We start from the raw sequence: 14,945 nt of genomic DNA, 5'->3' as shown, positions 1-14,945 counted from the left end.
ATGCATGCGAACACACACACACACATGCATGCGAACACACACACACACGCACACACACACACACAAACAAACTGCAAAACATTTATCTTTCTATTTATACCCACTCCCCTACAGTAACTCTTGGAAGCTGTTGCATCAGTCTGGTCTCAGGGGCAGGCAGCATTCTCCCAGCTCTGTAGAGCTCACATGGGATGGAGGTACTTTGTTTATCAAAGCCTGGTCTCTGTGGAGCTTACACGAATGCAGGGACAAATTAACCCATTACATTCTCTTTTGTCAAGTTGTGCTGTCTCTATTGATTGACCCATAGAGCTCCAGTGGAGTGGGAGATAGATAGGCAGATATGAAGGAGGTGGTCTGTCTGCTCTTTAGGATCAATCAGATGGTGTAGAGATAAGACTGTGTACAAGTTCTGGGCAGTCTGTGCTTCAAGGGACGAGGCTGTCTGAACAGACCAGGACATGATCCACCCACTCTCACTGGCTAGAACCAGTATCCTGTAATATACAACAGCAGTCCTTTATTAAGCACCTCCATCATGTCTTGGATTGTCTTTTATTCACTGTCTTTCCTCAAGGCTTTTTTTCCTTGACTTGAAGTTCAAATCCATTGTCTTGGCACTGCATTATTAAGAACATGCCTTTTACCAACTCTCTAGGAGAGTGGGATGGTTTTCCATTTAGTCATTCCACCAACTCTCTAGGAGACTGGGATGGTTTTCCATTTAGTCATTCCACCAACTCTCTAGGAGAGTGGGATGGTTTTCCATTTAGTCATTCCACCAACTCTCTAGGAGAGTGGGATGGTTTTCCATTTAGTCATTCCACCAACTCTCTAGGAGAGTGGGATGGTTTTCCATTTAGTCATTCCACCAACTCTCTAGGAGAGTGGGATGGTTTTCCATTTAGTCATTCCACCAACTCTCTAGGAGAGTGGGATGGTTTTCCATTTAGTCATTCCACCAACTCTCTAGGAGAGTGGGATGGTTTTCCATTTAGTCATTCCACCAACTCTCTAGGAGAGTGGGATGGTTTTCCATTTAGTCATTCCACCAACTCTCTAGGAGAGTGGGATGGTTTTCCATTTAGTCATTCCACCAACTCTCTAGGAGAGTGGGATGGTTTTCCATTTAGTCATTCCACCAACTCTCTAGGAGAGTGGGATGGTTTTCCATTTAGTCATTCCACCAACTCTCTAGGAGAGTGGGATGGTTTTCCATTTAGTCATTCCACCAACTCTCTAGGAGAGTGGGATGGTTTTCCATTTAGTCATTCCACCAACTCTCTAGGAGAGTGGGATGGTTTTCCATTTAGTCATTCCACCAACTCTCTAGGAGAGTGGGATGGTTTTCCATTTAGTCATTCCACCAACTCTCTAGGAGAGTGGGATGGTTTTCCATTTAGTCATTCCACCAACTCTCTAGGACAGTGGGATGGTTTTCCATGTAAAAGTCATTCCACCAACTCTCTAGGAGAGTGGGATGGTTTTCCATTTAGTCATTCCACCAACTCTCTAGGACAGTGGGATGGTTTTCCATTTAGTCATTCCACCAACTCTCTAGGAGAGTGGGATGGTTTTCCATTTAGTCATTCCACCAACTCTCTAGGAGAGTGGGATGGTTTTCCATTTAGTCATTCCACCAACTCTCTAGGAGAGTGGGATGGTTTTCCATTTAGTCATTCCACCAACTCTCTAGGAGAGTGGGATGGTTTTCCATTTAGTCATTCCACCAACTCTCTAGGACAGTGGGATGGTTTTCCATGTAAAAGTCATTCCACCAACTCTCTAGGAGAGTGGGATGGTTCTCCATTTAAAAGTCATTCCACCAACTCTCTAGGACAGTGGGATGGTTCTCCATTTAAAAGTCATTCCACCAACTCTCTAGGAGAGTGGGATGGTTTTCCATTTAGTCATTCCACCAACTCTCTAGGAGAGTGGGATGGTTTTCCATTTAGTCATTCCACCAACTCTCTAGGAGAGTGGGATGGTTTTCCATTTAGTCATTCCACCAACTCTCTAGGACAGTGGGATGGTTTTCCATGTAAAAGTCATTCCACCAACTCTCTAGGAGAGTGGGATGGTTCTCCATTTAAAAGTCATTCCACCAACTCTCTAGGACAGTGGGATGGTTTTCCATGTAAACGTCATTCCACCAACTCTCTAGGAGAGTGGGATGGTTTTCCATGTAAAAGTAATTCCACCAACTCTCTAGGACAGTGGGATGTTTCTCCATTTAAAAGTCATTCCACCAACTCTCTAGGAGAGTGGGATGGTTCTCCATTTAAAAGTCATTCCACCAACTCTATGAGAGTGGGATGGTTCTCCATTTAGTCATTCCACCAACTCTCTAGGAGAGTGGGATGGTTTTCCATTTAAAAGTCATTCCACCAACTCTCTAGGACAGTGGGATGGTTTCCCATGTAAAAGTCATTCCACCAACTCTCTAGGAGAGTGGGATGGTTTTCCATTTAAAAATAATTCCACCAACTCTCTAGGAGAGTGGGATGGTTCTCCATTTAAAAGTCATTCCACCAACTCTCTAGGACAGTGGGATGGTTTTCCATTTAAAAATAATTCCACCAACTCTCTAGGAGAGTGGGATGGTTTTCCATTTAAAAATAATTCCACCAACTCTCTAGGAGAGTGGGATGGTTCTCCATTTAAAAGTCATTCCACCAACTCTCTAGGAGAGTGGGATGGTTCTCCATTTAAAAGTTATTCCACCAACTCTCTAGGACAGTGGGATGGTTTTCCATTTAAAAATAATTCCACCAACTCTCTAGGAGAGTGGGATGGTTCTCCATTTAAAAGTCATTCCACCAACTCTCTAGGAGAGTGGGATGGTTCTCCATTTAAAGGTCATTCCACCAACTCCCTAGGACAGTGGGATGGTTTTCCATTTAAAAATAATTCCACCAACTCTCTAGGAGAGTGGGATGGTTCTCCATTTAAAAGTCATTCCACCAACTCTCTAGGACAGTGGGATGGTTTTCCATTTAAAAATAATTCCACCAACTCTCTAGGAGAGTGGGATGGTTCTCCATTTAAAAGTCATTCCACCAACTCTCTAGGAGAGTGGGATGGTTCTCCATTTAAAAGTCATTCCACCAACTCTCTAGGACAGTGGGATGGTTTTCCATGTAAAAGTCATTCCACCAACTCTCTAGGAGAGTGGGATGGTTCGCCATTTAAAAGTCATTCCACCAACTCTCTAGGACAGTGGGATGGTTTTCCATGTAAAAGTCATTCCACCAAATCTCTAGGAGAGTGGGATGGTTCTCCATTTAAAAGTCATTCCACCAACTCTCTAGGACAGTGGGATGGTTTTCCATGTAAAAGTCATTCGACCAACTCTCTAGGACAGTGGGATGGTTCTCCATTTAAAAATAATTCCACCAACTCTCTAGGAGAGTGGGATGGTTTTCCATGTAAAAGTCATTCCACCAACTCTCTAGGACAGTGGGATGGTTTTCCATTTAAAAATAATTCCACCAACTCTCTAGGAGAGTGGGATGGTTCTCCATTTAAAAGTCATTCTACCAACTCTCTAGGAGAGTGGGATGGTTCTCCATTTAAAGGTCATTCCACCAACTCTCTAGGACAGTGGGATGGTTTTCCATTTAAAAATAATTCCACCAACTCTCTAGGAGAGTGGGATGGTTCTCCATTTAAAAGTCATTCCACCAACTCTCTAGGACAGTGGGATGGTTTTCCATTTAAAAATAATTCCACCAACTCTCTAGGAGAGTGGGATGGTTCTCCATTTAAAAATAATTCCACCAACTCTCTAGGAGATTGGGATGGTTCACCATTTAAAAGTCATTCCACCAACTCTCTAGGAGAGTGGGATGGTTCTCCATTTAAAGGTCATTCCACCAACTCTCTAGGACAGTGGGATGGTTTTCCATTTAAAAATAATTCCACCAACTCTCTAGGAGAGTGGGATGGTTCTCCATTTAAAAGTCATTCCACCAACTCTCTAGGACAGTGGGATGGTTTTCCATTTAAAAATAATTCCACCAACTCTCTAGGAGAGTGGGATGGTTCTCCATTTAAAAGTCATTCCACCAACTCTCTAGGAGAGTGGGATGGTTCTCCATTTAAAAGTCATTCCACCAACTCTCTAGGACAGTGGGATGGTTTTCCATGTAAAAGTCATTCCACCAACTCTCTAGGAGAGTGGGATGGTTCGCCATTTAAAAGTCATTCCACCAACTCTCTAGGACAGTGGGATGGTTTTCCATGTAAAAGTCATTCCACCAACTCTCTAGGAGAGTGGGATGGTTCTCCATTTAAAAGTCATTCCACCAACTCTCTAGGACAGTGGGATGGTTTTCCATGTAAAAGTCATTCCACCAACTCTCTAGGAGAGTGGGATGGTTCTCCATTTAAAAGTCATTCTACCAACTCTCTAGGAGAGTGGGATGGTTCTCCATTTAAAGGTCATTCCACCAACTCTCTAGGACAGTGGGATGGTTTTCCATTTAAAAATAATTCCACCAACTCTCTAGGAGAGTGGGATGGTTCTCCATTTAAAAGTCATTCCACCAACTCTCTAGGAGAGTGGGATGGTTCTCCATTTAAAAGTCATTCCACCAACTCTCTAGGACAGTGGGATGGTTTTCCATGTAAAAGTAATTCCACCAACTCTCTAGGAGAGTGGGATGGTTCTCCATTTAAAAGTCATTCCACCAACTCTCTAGGACAGTGGGATGGTTTTCCATGTAAAAGTCATTCCACCAACTCTCTAGGAGAGTGGGATGGTTCTCCATTTAAAAGTCATTCCACCAACTCTCTAGGACAGTGGGATGGTTTTCCATGTAAAAGTCATTCCACCAACTCTCTAGGACAGTGGGATGGTTCTCCATTTAAAAGTAATTCCACCAACTCTCTAGGAGAGTGGGATGGTTTTCCATGTAAAAGTCATTCCACCAACTCTCTAGGACAGTGGTATGGTTTTCCATTTAAAAATAATTCCACCAACTCTCTAGGAGAGTGGGATGGTTCTCCATTTAAAAGTCATTCTACCAACTCTCTAGGAGAGTGGAATAGTTTTCCATTATAAAAGTCATTCCACCAACTCTCTAGGAGTGGGATGGTCTTCCATTTAAAAGTCATTCTACCAACTCTCTGTCCATACAAACCCACTCTCTCTCTCGGTAGTAGGTACCAGGCGCACCGATTTGAGTTGTCAAGAACTGTAACGCTGCTGGGTTTTTCACGCTCAACAGTTTCCCAAGTGTATCAATAATGATCCACCATCCAAAGGACATCCAGACAACCTGACAGAACTGTGGGAATCATTGGAGTCAACATGGGCCAGCATCACGGTGGAACAGTCTCTATCACCAACCAGACTCTCAATATTTCCTTTCCTTCCTTTCCCATTCACAGTGTAATTTGAGCCAGGGAAGGACAAAAAGAAAAACAAACAAACAGTAGAGGGAAGCAGAGTGAGAGTGGAGCCAGGGAGGCAGAGCAAGAGGAGCACAGATAGCCATGCCTCATTGCCAGTCTGAACCTCTGGCTTTGGTTGGCTGCCACGCTGTTTCCGCTGATTGCGATAGGAGGCCCGCCCAGTCGCTCTGCTGAATCCGTCTCTGTCCCAGCGCAGGGGGCAAGGGAGAGAGGGAGCAAGGGGAGGTTGTAGGCCCCCATGGGAACTCACATAGTAGCCCAGCCAGATTCCTACTTCTCTCCATGGCTGCCTCTCTCTCTCCTCAGCCCAGGCTGGACCTAGACTTGGCCTGCCAGGACATTCCTCCATGAGATCCATGACTATTAGGAAAAGTTATCTCGATAACATTGCTGAGATGGACATAGCCACTGATTAATAATCTACATTTCCTTGGTTATATGACTTAGAGATTTACAGTAGAAATGTTGCAACAGACATCTGTTAGTGGTAAAGTATGTGTACCTGCTGGATGCTGATTACAGTATTCTCAGGCGGCAGGAGCCTTAGACCTACTGAGCACTCTACCATATCCAGAACCATCTAATTCCAACACAGTCTGCATGCAGGCAGCCTATAATGATCTGGCCCCAGATGTCCCGTGTTTCCTCTTCTACCACCCCTCCCCTGCTCCATTTCCAGACCCATCTCCATGGTGAGGGTTTAGAAAAGGACATGGTCTCCCGCATGGTCCTTTCAGAGGAACTCTGCTGTACACAGTTATGCCTGGCCTGGCTGGCCCTTGGCAGAGATAGCACCTCTCACTGGGTGAAACATGAGGGGCGTCAGCGGGCAGGGCAGGGGGACGCGGGGGTCGCCAACACTCTTGTCTCTACTAATGAGGCCCGTCTGGTATCCGGAATTGGGAAGGGGTCTTCTGGTTCGGGAGGGGGGTGGGGACGAGGTGGGGGAGAATTTGATACTCAGAGAGTAGAATGGGCGAAATCAGGACTCAATGATAATGTCCTTAACATGGTCCAGTTTTTTCCCTGAAAACCAAGTGTACCGATCTAATAGTCAGTCTTCTCTCGCCAATTTGTAATTATTCTGTGTAAACCACTTGTATTTGTGCATTGTCCCTACATTTAACCTCTTCCTCCTACCCCCTAATTTTTCGAACATTCTGTTAAAAATCGCGCAACATTTCAGCGCCCTGCTACTCAAGCCAGGAATATAGTATATGTATATGATTAGTATGTGTGGATAGAAAACACTCAGACGTTTATAAAACTGGTTAAATCACGGCTGTGACTATAACAGAACGTGAGTTTCATCGAAAAGCGCAGGAAAACCTGATCACTGAAAATGGAAATAAATATCCTTGCGCTACTTCCAGGAATTGTTCAAAGTGAACCGAATTACATGAGACCGAGGTTTCAGTGCCTACAGCTTCCACGCGATGTCTAGAGTCTTGTCATTTGATTCAGCTTTGATTCTTGGTTGAACCGAATCAAGGGAACCACTTCCCTCCGGTCTCCTACCGGATGTTTTGGTCGAGCTCTCTCCGGCCATGTTTTTCCAGACGACACCTATAGAATTTACATCGCCTCCTGATGAATTTTATCGCTTATTAACGTGTACTAATACCTAAAGTTGCATTACAAAAGTATTTCGAAGTGTTTTGTGAAAGTTTATCGTCGACTTTTTGAATTTAAAAAAATGACGTTACGTTATGAAACGCTATTTTTTTTCGTTTATCACACAGTCTACATAGAACGATATCTAGGCTATATATGGACCGATTTAATCGAAAAAAATACCCAATAGTGATTATGGGACATCTAGGAGTGCCAACAAAGAAGATGGTCAAAGGTAATGAATGTTTTATATTTTATTGTGCGGTTTGTGTAGCGCCGAATATGCTAATTATTTTGTTTACGTCCCCTGCGGGTCTTTTGTGGTGTTACATGCTATCAGATAATAGCTTCTCATGCTTTCGCCGAAAAGCATTTTAAAAATCTGACTTGTTGCCTGGATTCACAACGAGTGTAGCTTTAATTCAATACCCTGCATGTGTATTTTAATGAACGTTTGAGTTTTAACTAATACTATTAGCATTTAGCGTAGTGCATTTGCATTTCCAGAGCTCTAGATGGGACGCCTGCGTGCCAGGTAGGAGCAAGACTCCTAGCAGCGATATTGTAAAACTTTTACTGTTGAAAAAGTTTAATTACAAAAGGGTAAAGGGTAAAAAAATATGCTATGAGCAAAATAGTGTTTTTTAGACACAACTGCAAACTTCAAGGAGTAGGTTATCTAGGAGTAGGTTATCTAGGAGTAAGGTCTGATGGGAATCCGTGATGTCATCGGCCTGCCCCCTTGCTTGAGGAACAATAGAGGAGCAACAGAGAACTACAGAGGAAAGCCCCACCCCTCTTTTGAGACCTATTGCCTTTAGTTTAGTAAAGCAGGTGCTAAATTATGTGAAAAGGAGAGTGGAGTGCCACTAAGATCAATTCTGTTCATCAATGTACGCTACCGGTCAAAAGTTTTAGAACACCTAGTCATTCAAGGGATTTTCTTTGAATGAGTAGGTGTTTTGACCACTTTTGACTGGTAGTGCACATGTTTGTGGCTTTGTGTCTTTAGACAAAGGACGACTAAAGAATTCACCCGGCGGCATTCCTCCTTTCCATCCTCCAGTCTGGTCACATCATGGCTCAGATCACGCACATCTCTTTCCTTCCCAGAGAGCTTAGCGGCAGGCAGAGTGTGTATTGTGTGTGATTGATTGTCTCCTATGGAAGCGATATGTCTTCTAATGAATGAGGGATTCCTGGCACCAGTTAATTAGTGTTGTGTAAGAGGATGTGATGTGTTAGAGAGCTGGAGGTCGCTACGCTAATAAGGGTGCTAGTGATTATCTTCTGGTTACATGTGTCAGTGCGTGTGAAAGATACCACCTGGTGCCCGCTACACACAGGTCTATCACACATACATCAATGAACCACTTTTCTTTAACAGTGACAGTGTGTGTATGCTGCTATTTTGAGGGTGATATGCAAATTTGGCTTATACATCACTCACACTTTCTTCTGCCCCCCCCTCTTCCAATCTCTCTCTCCTCCTCTCTCTAACTCCCTCCCTCCCAATCTCCCCCTCTCACCCAATCTCTCTCTCCCCTCTCGCTCTCTCTCTCCCTCCCTCCCAATCTCTTCCTCCTTCCAAATCCCTCCCTCCCTCCCAATCTCTCTCTCTCTCTACCCCCTCCCAATCGCTCTCTCTCCCCTCTCTCTCCCTACCATTCCAAATCCCTCCCAACATCTCTCTTTCCACTCTCTCCATATCCTTTCCTCCCAATCTTTCTCCCCCTCTCTCCCCCTCCCAATCTCTCTCCCTTCCTCCCAATCTCTTTCGCCCTCTCCCTTCCTCCCAATATCTCTCTCCCTCTCTCATCTCTCACCCTCTTTGTCTCTCTCTCTCTTTCTATCTCTGTCTCGCTCTAACCCCCCCCCCCCTCTCTCTGCAGCCACTCCAAATAGACGATAACTTCTGTGGTCAGGACTTCAACCAGCCCCTGGGGGGGACCAGTACCATCGAGGGTATGCCTCTGTTCGTGGACAAGGATGATGGTATGACGTCGGTGGCAGCCTATGAATACCGCGGCCACACTGTGGCCTTCGCCGGCACACGCAGCGGACGTATTAAGAAGGTAGGCCACTGGTGGATTCTGTGTGTTTGTGTGTGTACATGTGTTACCGACCTCTGGTTATGAGGATGAATTTAAAGTCTCTGACTCATTTCCGCCTGGTCACTGTTGAGCTGGAGCTCTAAGAAGCTGGTCTTTCAAAAGCTGTAGAAACTCCTTTTTGCTGGATGGGTGGATGTGATTGAGATCTCTCTAGACTCTCTCTGGAGTCTCTCTAGACAGACAGGTTGCTTCCCACAATGTACCAACGCTCCAGCTTACACGTCCATAGAAGTTCCAGCGCCAGTTGGGACAGAGAGGACGAGTCGGAAATGGGATGTGCGTCACGGGTAACATCACTGCTGTATCTGCTTGCTGCCCTAGCTGAACATGAGCTCAATTCCCGCCTGCATTTTAAGCTATGCCTACCCAGACTTGGGATTTGTTGGGAAAGTTGTTTTTCTGAAGAGGACCCTCCCCGGAAACAAATGTTTTCCCCCTTTCCTAAGAGAATACGACATCCTCCACAGATCTAGTGCTCTTGCTCCTAGGTCTGGGATTCTAAGACTAACTGGAGTAGACCCACACATAGTGGGTTTGTCAATCACCGGCTTCTTCAGGCAATCGCTGTCGTGCTGTGAGCCACTGCTGTGCCTTCTATGGTGCTGTTCCCAGAGCTCTGGAGAACAGGAAAGAACAGGAGAGAACAGGAGAGAACAGGGAAAATTGGAAAACGGGAAAACAGGAGAGAGCAGGAGAGAACATGGGAGTAGAGGAGAGAAGAGGGGAGAACAGTAGAGAACAGGAGAGAACAGGGTAGGGGGCAGGACTAGGTGTTGGAGTCCTTCACTGCCAACAGAGAGGACTCTAGGACGCCTCTCAGATGGTTCCAGACTATTAACACTGAGTAGAGGCTAAAAATGGCCTTGGTGGTGGGTTCCAGGTTTTGTCAGAACTCCACTAAAAGCTGAGAGTGAGTCGATTTGACAGTATCTTTGTAGGGTGATTATAAATATATGAAATTATTAGGTCAGATAATAGAGTAATATGTGACCCGTTTCAAGAAATGTCACACGCCACTACTTCACAGGAGAGGTATTTGAACATCATTTTAATAACAAACTTGTCTGCCATCTGTAAATACAAATAACATATTTAAATTACAAGCCTAGTTGGTTTAGCCACGGAAAAAGACAGGAACCTTCCTGCTACCCATGATTGGCTGAGATATTGCATGGGCTGGACATGCCTAGAGATGTGTTTGGATTGGTCTGCCATGTAGCATTCTTCTGTCTATAACATGAGCTGTTCAATATGTGTAGATAATCCTTGCTACCGCAGCATTTTTGACAGATATAATGTTAGACATGGAGAGCTGCCAAAGTGTTGCTTCTGCTCTCAACGACATTGCTGCCATGAATTTAGCAGGCGCTGTCGACAAATATCAGTGGGAAAAAGTTGTGATGGACGACTTTCTGCACATCAGTGTGAACCGGAGTGATTTGACGCAACAACGGGCCAAACAAGCTATAGCTAGCTACAAACCAAACTGAAAAGACACGCTGCCATGAACGTTCATTCATGTATACGGGTAAGAGTCTAGCGACATTTTCAGATACTGTATTATACGTTTCTGATTTTTTTCAGAAAGTCATTTTCATTGTAAGTTAAATCGTAGTGCTAGCTAGTAAACGTTAGCTTGCTGGCTCGCTAGCTAACATTATATGTATGATCTGTGTAGTAATATTATTTGTATCTCAGAGCCATTTGCATTGTTAGTTGTAGCCTAATGTTAGCTAGCTAGCTAACATTGAACCTAGTTGGTTAGCTTTAGCTGCTTGCAGATTCATACTCCAGCATTTCATGCATGGTGGCTAGCTATGACAATCCATTTGAAATGTAGCTATAGGTTGGGATTATGGTTCATTGTTTAGCTAGCTAACATGTCTTAACAAAAGACTCCACTTCGCCAGATGATTATATGACCCATGAAGTTAGCCAGTTGTCTCTGGGGTGAATACACCAGTTTTAGTCTTAAAATCTTTGGTTGTTTACTACACTACCTTTCTCACTCTGTTTAGCACATGACCTCACATGTGAATCCTTAAAAATATGGGTGGGGAGGGTGTGGCTTAAGAAGGCTTAAGAGGGTGTGAACGATGTTGAATGGGTGTAGACAAAGAAGAGCTCTCCAGTAGGTGTACGTACCAAAACACTGAAGGGCCATTTTCTCAAAAGTGGAGTTACAAGTTTAGCAACTTTCAAAGCCATTACTTTCCCATTGTTCCTCAACTGCAGTGTATGACATACCATTTCGTAGTCACTACTTTTATCTAATGTTAAAAAAACAACACTATTTAAAATGTTGCAACATAAGACGGAATTGAGGCGGTCGGTCACGTATGGAATGAATGCAACCACACATTCATACACACCAGCATGCACACCTGCATACACACTGATAGACACTGAACCATTATTCAGGCATTAATGCAGACTAGTCTAGGTCTAGGACACACACACACACACACACACACACACACACACACACACACACACACACACACACACACACACACACACACACACACACACACACACGCCTCTCCTGTTTTGCTAAGTCGGCTGAAACCCAGTCCCATAGTCCTTGGTGCTGACCCCTGAGGTAGCGGTTGCTAGCTGTGGGTTTGGAGCGGTGCTTTGCTGTGGGCGTCTGTCTGCAGGCTGCAGCCGGTTGGCCGGCAGGATGCTGGAAGGGGATGTGGAGGCTGGGGGGGGATGTGGAAGCTGGGGGTGGGATGGATCAGTAGATCTCAGAGGGAAGATATCCCTTCCACAATCGGAATCCCATTTCCCCTTTGCCACCATCTCTTCCTGTGTGGAGGCCAAGTGCTGGGTGGTGGGGCACAGGCTGCCGGAGTTATCACACACAGATCGATGTAGTGCTGTACATACAGGAACAGAGACTGTTGACTAGCTGGCTGTGGCTAGGGAAGCATAGTCATCACTGCAGAGCAGAACCAGTCCCTCCTGAAGCCTCTCTTCAGGAGACCCTGACATCACAGTGTCCTACCACCAGGCCATCACAAACGGCTTGTCCTCTCTGATTATATACACATATAAACTGCAGTCCAATTTCATACAGTGGCATCAATGTAATTTTCTCCTGATTTGGTTTTGTTTGTTGATATGTTTGTTTGGCTTGTAATTGTAGTGGTTTGACGGTCGGGAACAGCCCATCTGGGGCGGGCGGGCCGGAGCAGAGCAGTGCTTCTGTGTGGAGAGAGGAGAGAGGAGAGAGGAGAGTGTGTGGAGGGCCCCCCGATCGTTGTTGGCAGTCTTGTTTTATTGCTATTCATTTGGAGTTAAACTGTGCGCCATGCCCTAATGAAATGTAAAGTTGCAGTCTATTGATGGGAGGCTTTGGGGTCTGATAGCGGCTCATTGGAATTCGCCCAGTCCTCCCGTTGCTACGGCTGCAAGGCCCTTATTGACTCATCTGTATGAATATATAATCACAGGCGTAAATCTTAGCAGGCGTCGGAGGCAGCGGACGGCTGGACGTGTGCAAATGCAACTAGTCTAGTGCTGGAGGGGAAGTATGGGACACACCAGATGATGTGTGTGTGTTTGGGTAAAGCCTCCACACACAAGGATTCATATGGTATTTCTCTCAAATGTGCACACATTTGTTAACATCCCTGTTAGTGAGCATTTCTCCTTTGCCAAGATAATCCATCCACCTGATAGGTGTGGCATACAAAAAAGCTGACTAAACAGCATGGCTATTACACAGGTGTACCTTGTGCTGGGAACAATAAAAAGGACACTCTAAAATGTGCAGTGTTGTCACACAATACAATGCCACAGATGTCTTACGTTTTGAGGGAGCATGCAATTGGCATGCTGACTGCAGGAATGTCCACCAGAGCTGTTGCCAGAGAATGCAATGTTCATTTCCCTACCATAAACCACCTCCAATGTTGCTTTAGAGAATTTGTCAGTACGTCCAACTGGCCTTACAACCGCAGACCACGTGTATGGCGTTGTGTTTGCGAGTGGTTTGCTGATGTTGTGAACTGAGTCCCCCATGGTGCCGGTGAGGTTATGGTATGGGCTGGCATAAGCTACGGACAATGAACACAATTGCATTTTATCGATGGCAATTTGAATGCATAGAGATACCGTGACGAGATCCTGAGGCCCATTGTCGTGCCATTCATACGCCACCATCACCTCATGTTTCAACATGATAATGCTCTGCCCCATGTCACAAGAATCTGGAAGCTGAATTGTCCCTGTTCTTCCATGGATTGCATACTCACCAGATATGTCACCCATTGAGCAAGTTTGGGATGCTCTGGATCGATGTGTGCGACAACATTCACTCAGGCCACAATCAACGGCCTGATCAACTCTATAAGAAGGAAATGTGTTTCGCTGCATGAGGCAAATGGTGGTCACTCCAGATACTGACTGGTTTTCTGATCCACGCCCCAAACTTTAAAAAAAAGTCTCTGTGACCAACAGATGCGTATCTGTATTCCCATTTATGTGAAATCCATAGATTAATGCCTAATAAATTTGTTTAAATTGACTGACTTCCTTAGATGAACTGTAACTCAGTCAAATCTTTAAAATGGTTGCATTGTTTATATTTTTGTTCAGTATAGAATGTGCTCATATGGTGTTGTGATCCCTCTCTGTAGGATCAGCTAGTAGAGCTGGGATCACCAGGTCACTGTCTGTTATTTAATAGGATTCCTTAGCTTAGGATTCCTGAGCTGCTGCTGCTTCACAAATACACAGAGAGAGGAACTACCACATCTCCATAAAACCTGGAAAGCTCTCTCTCAGACTACTTCTATTTACAACCTGAGAATCACCCCTCAGCCCTCACAGGGTCCTGCTAAATAGCCTCTCTCAACCCTCTGAACCATTTCAACCGCCAAAGACAAAAGAGAGAAAATAAGGAAACAACAAATGCTGTCTGTTTTTTTCCCCCAACATGCTAGGCCTCACCTCCCCTCCCTCCTACCCAAGTGAGATCCGAACGACTGGGCCAATCTGCATATGGCACTGGCCTTGTTACCGTACCGACGGGCTGAGTGGCGTGTGGCTGGCCCTATCAGGCCGTCTGTTCAGTCTCAGTGGCAAGGCTGATCTTGAGGCAGTGAAACATGCAGAGACTCCCAATTAACAACTCATACATAATGGAGCAAGGCTCACTCTCTTCCTTCTCTTTCCCTCTCTGGACTGGTTATATGCACTAGGACTAGGCCGTGTACACTACTTAGTATTTATCCTCCTCCACAGATCCTGGCCTGGGTAAGGATAGAGATATAGAGAGTGGGATGCAGAGGGATAGCCACAGCAAGGTTAGTCAGGGACCGTCCTACATGGACAGACAGGATACAAGCTCCCCAGTGACCAGACCTTTATTGACGTAGCGCTGATACTAATGTAATATCTGCATCTGTGTCTTTACTGTCAGTGAGAACCAGAGTAATTAAGAGACATGATATCTAAGGTAATGTACCATGTGAATCCTAATTAACGAAATAGCATTTGGAAATGGTGATGATGGAGTCGCCGTATCTGAAGTGCTCCAGTGATGACTGCGTGTTGTAAATGTCAGTTACGAGACTAATGGAAATGATGGATGCTCCCCTGGTGAGGAGCGTTTAACTAACGTTGAGCCTGCTGGACGTTGTCTCAATGTTGATCTGGTATATCGGGGATGGGATGATATCACTTTCAGATGATGGAGAGGAGAGGAGTTGGGATGATAGAGCGAGGAGAAGAGATTGATTCTCTCTTCTTTCCCTGATTCCCAGTAGAATGAGCACAAGGCACTGTGTA

At 45.0% G+C, this 14,945-nt stretch overlaps 1 protein-coding gene across 2 annotated transcripts in view; it reads left to right on the top strand.

The window, feature by feature from the left end:
* Positions 1–14,945, top strand: part of LOC115118303 (plexin-A1-like) — a 284,460-nt gene that overhangs the window by 60,877 nt on the left and 208,638 nt on the right. For both annotated transcript variants that reach the window (XM_065020769.1, XM_065020768.1), the window contains exon 3: positions 8,925–9,107. In XM_065020769.1, the coding sequence (XP_064876841.1) occupies positions 8,925–9,107 (183 nt within the window). The remainder of the gene's footprint in view (positions 1–8,924; positions 9,108–14,945) is intronic.

This window comes from Oncorhynchus nerka, linkage group LG7 (assembly GCF_034236695.1).
Source record: "Oncorhynchus nerka isolate Pitt River linkage group LG7, Oner_Uvic_2.0, whole genome shotgun sequence".
Classification (NCBI taxonomy): domain Eukaryota; kingdom Metazoa; phylum Chordata; class Actinopteri; order Salmoniformes; family Salmonidae; genus Oncorhynchus; species Oncorhynchus nerka.
Note: the sequence above shows the minus strand (reverse complement) of the source record. Positions and strands in the feature narration are given on the sequence as shown.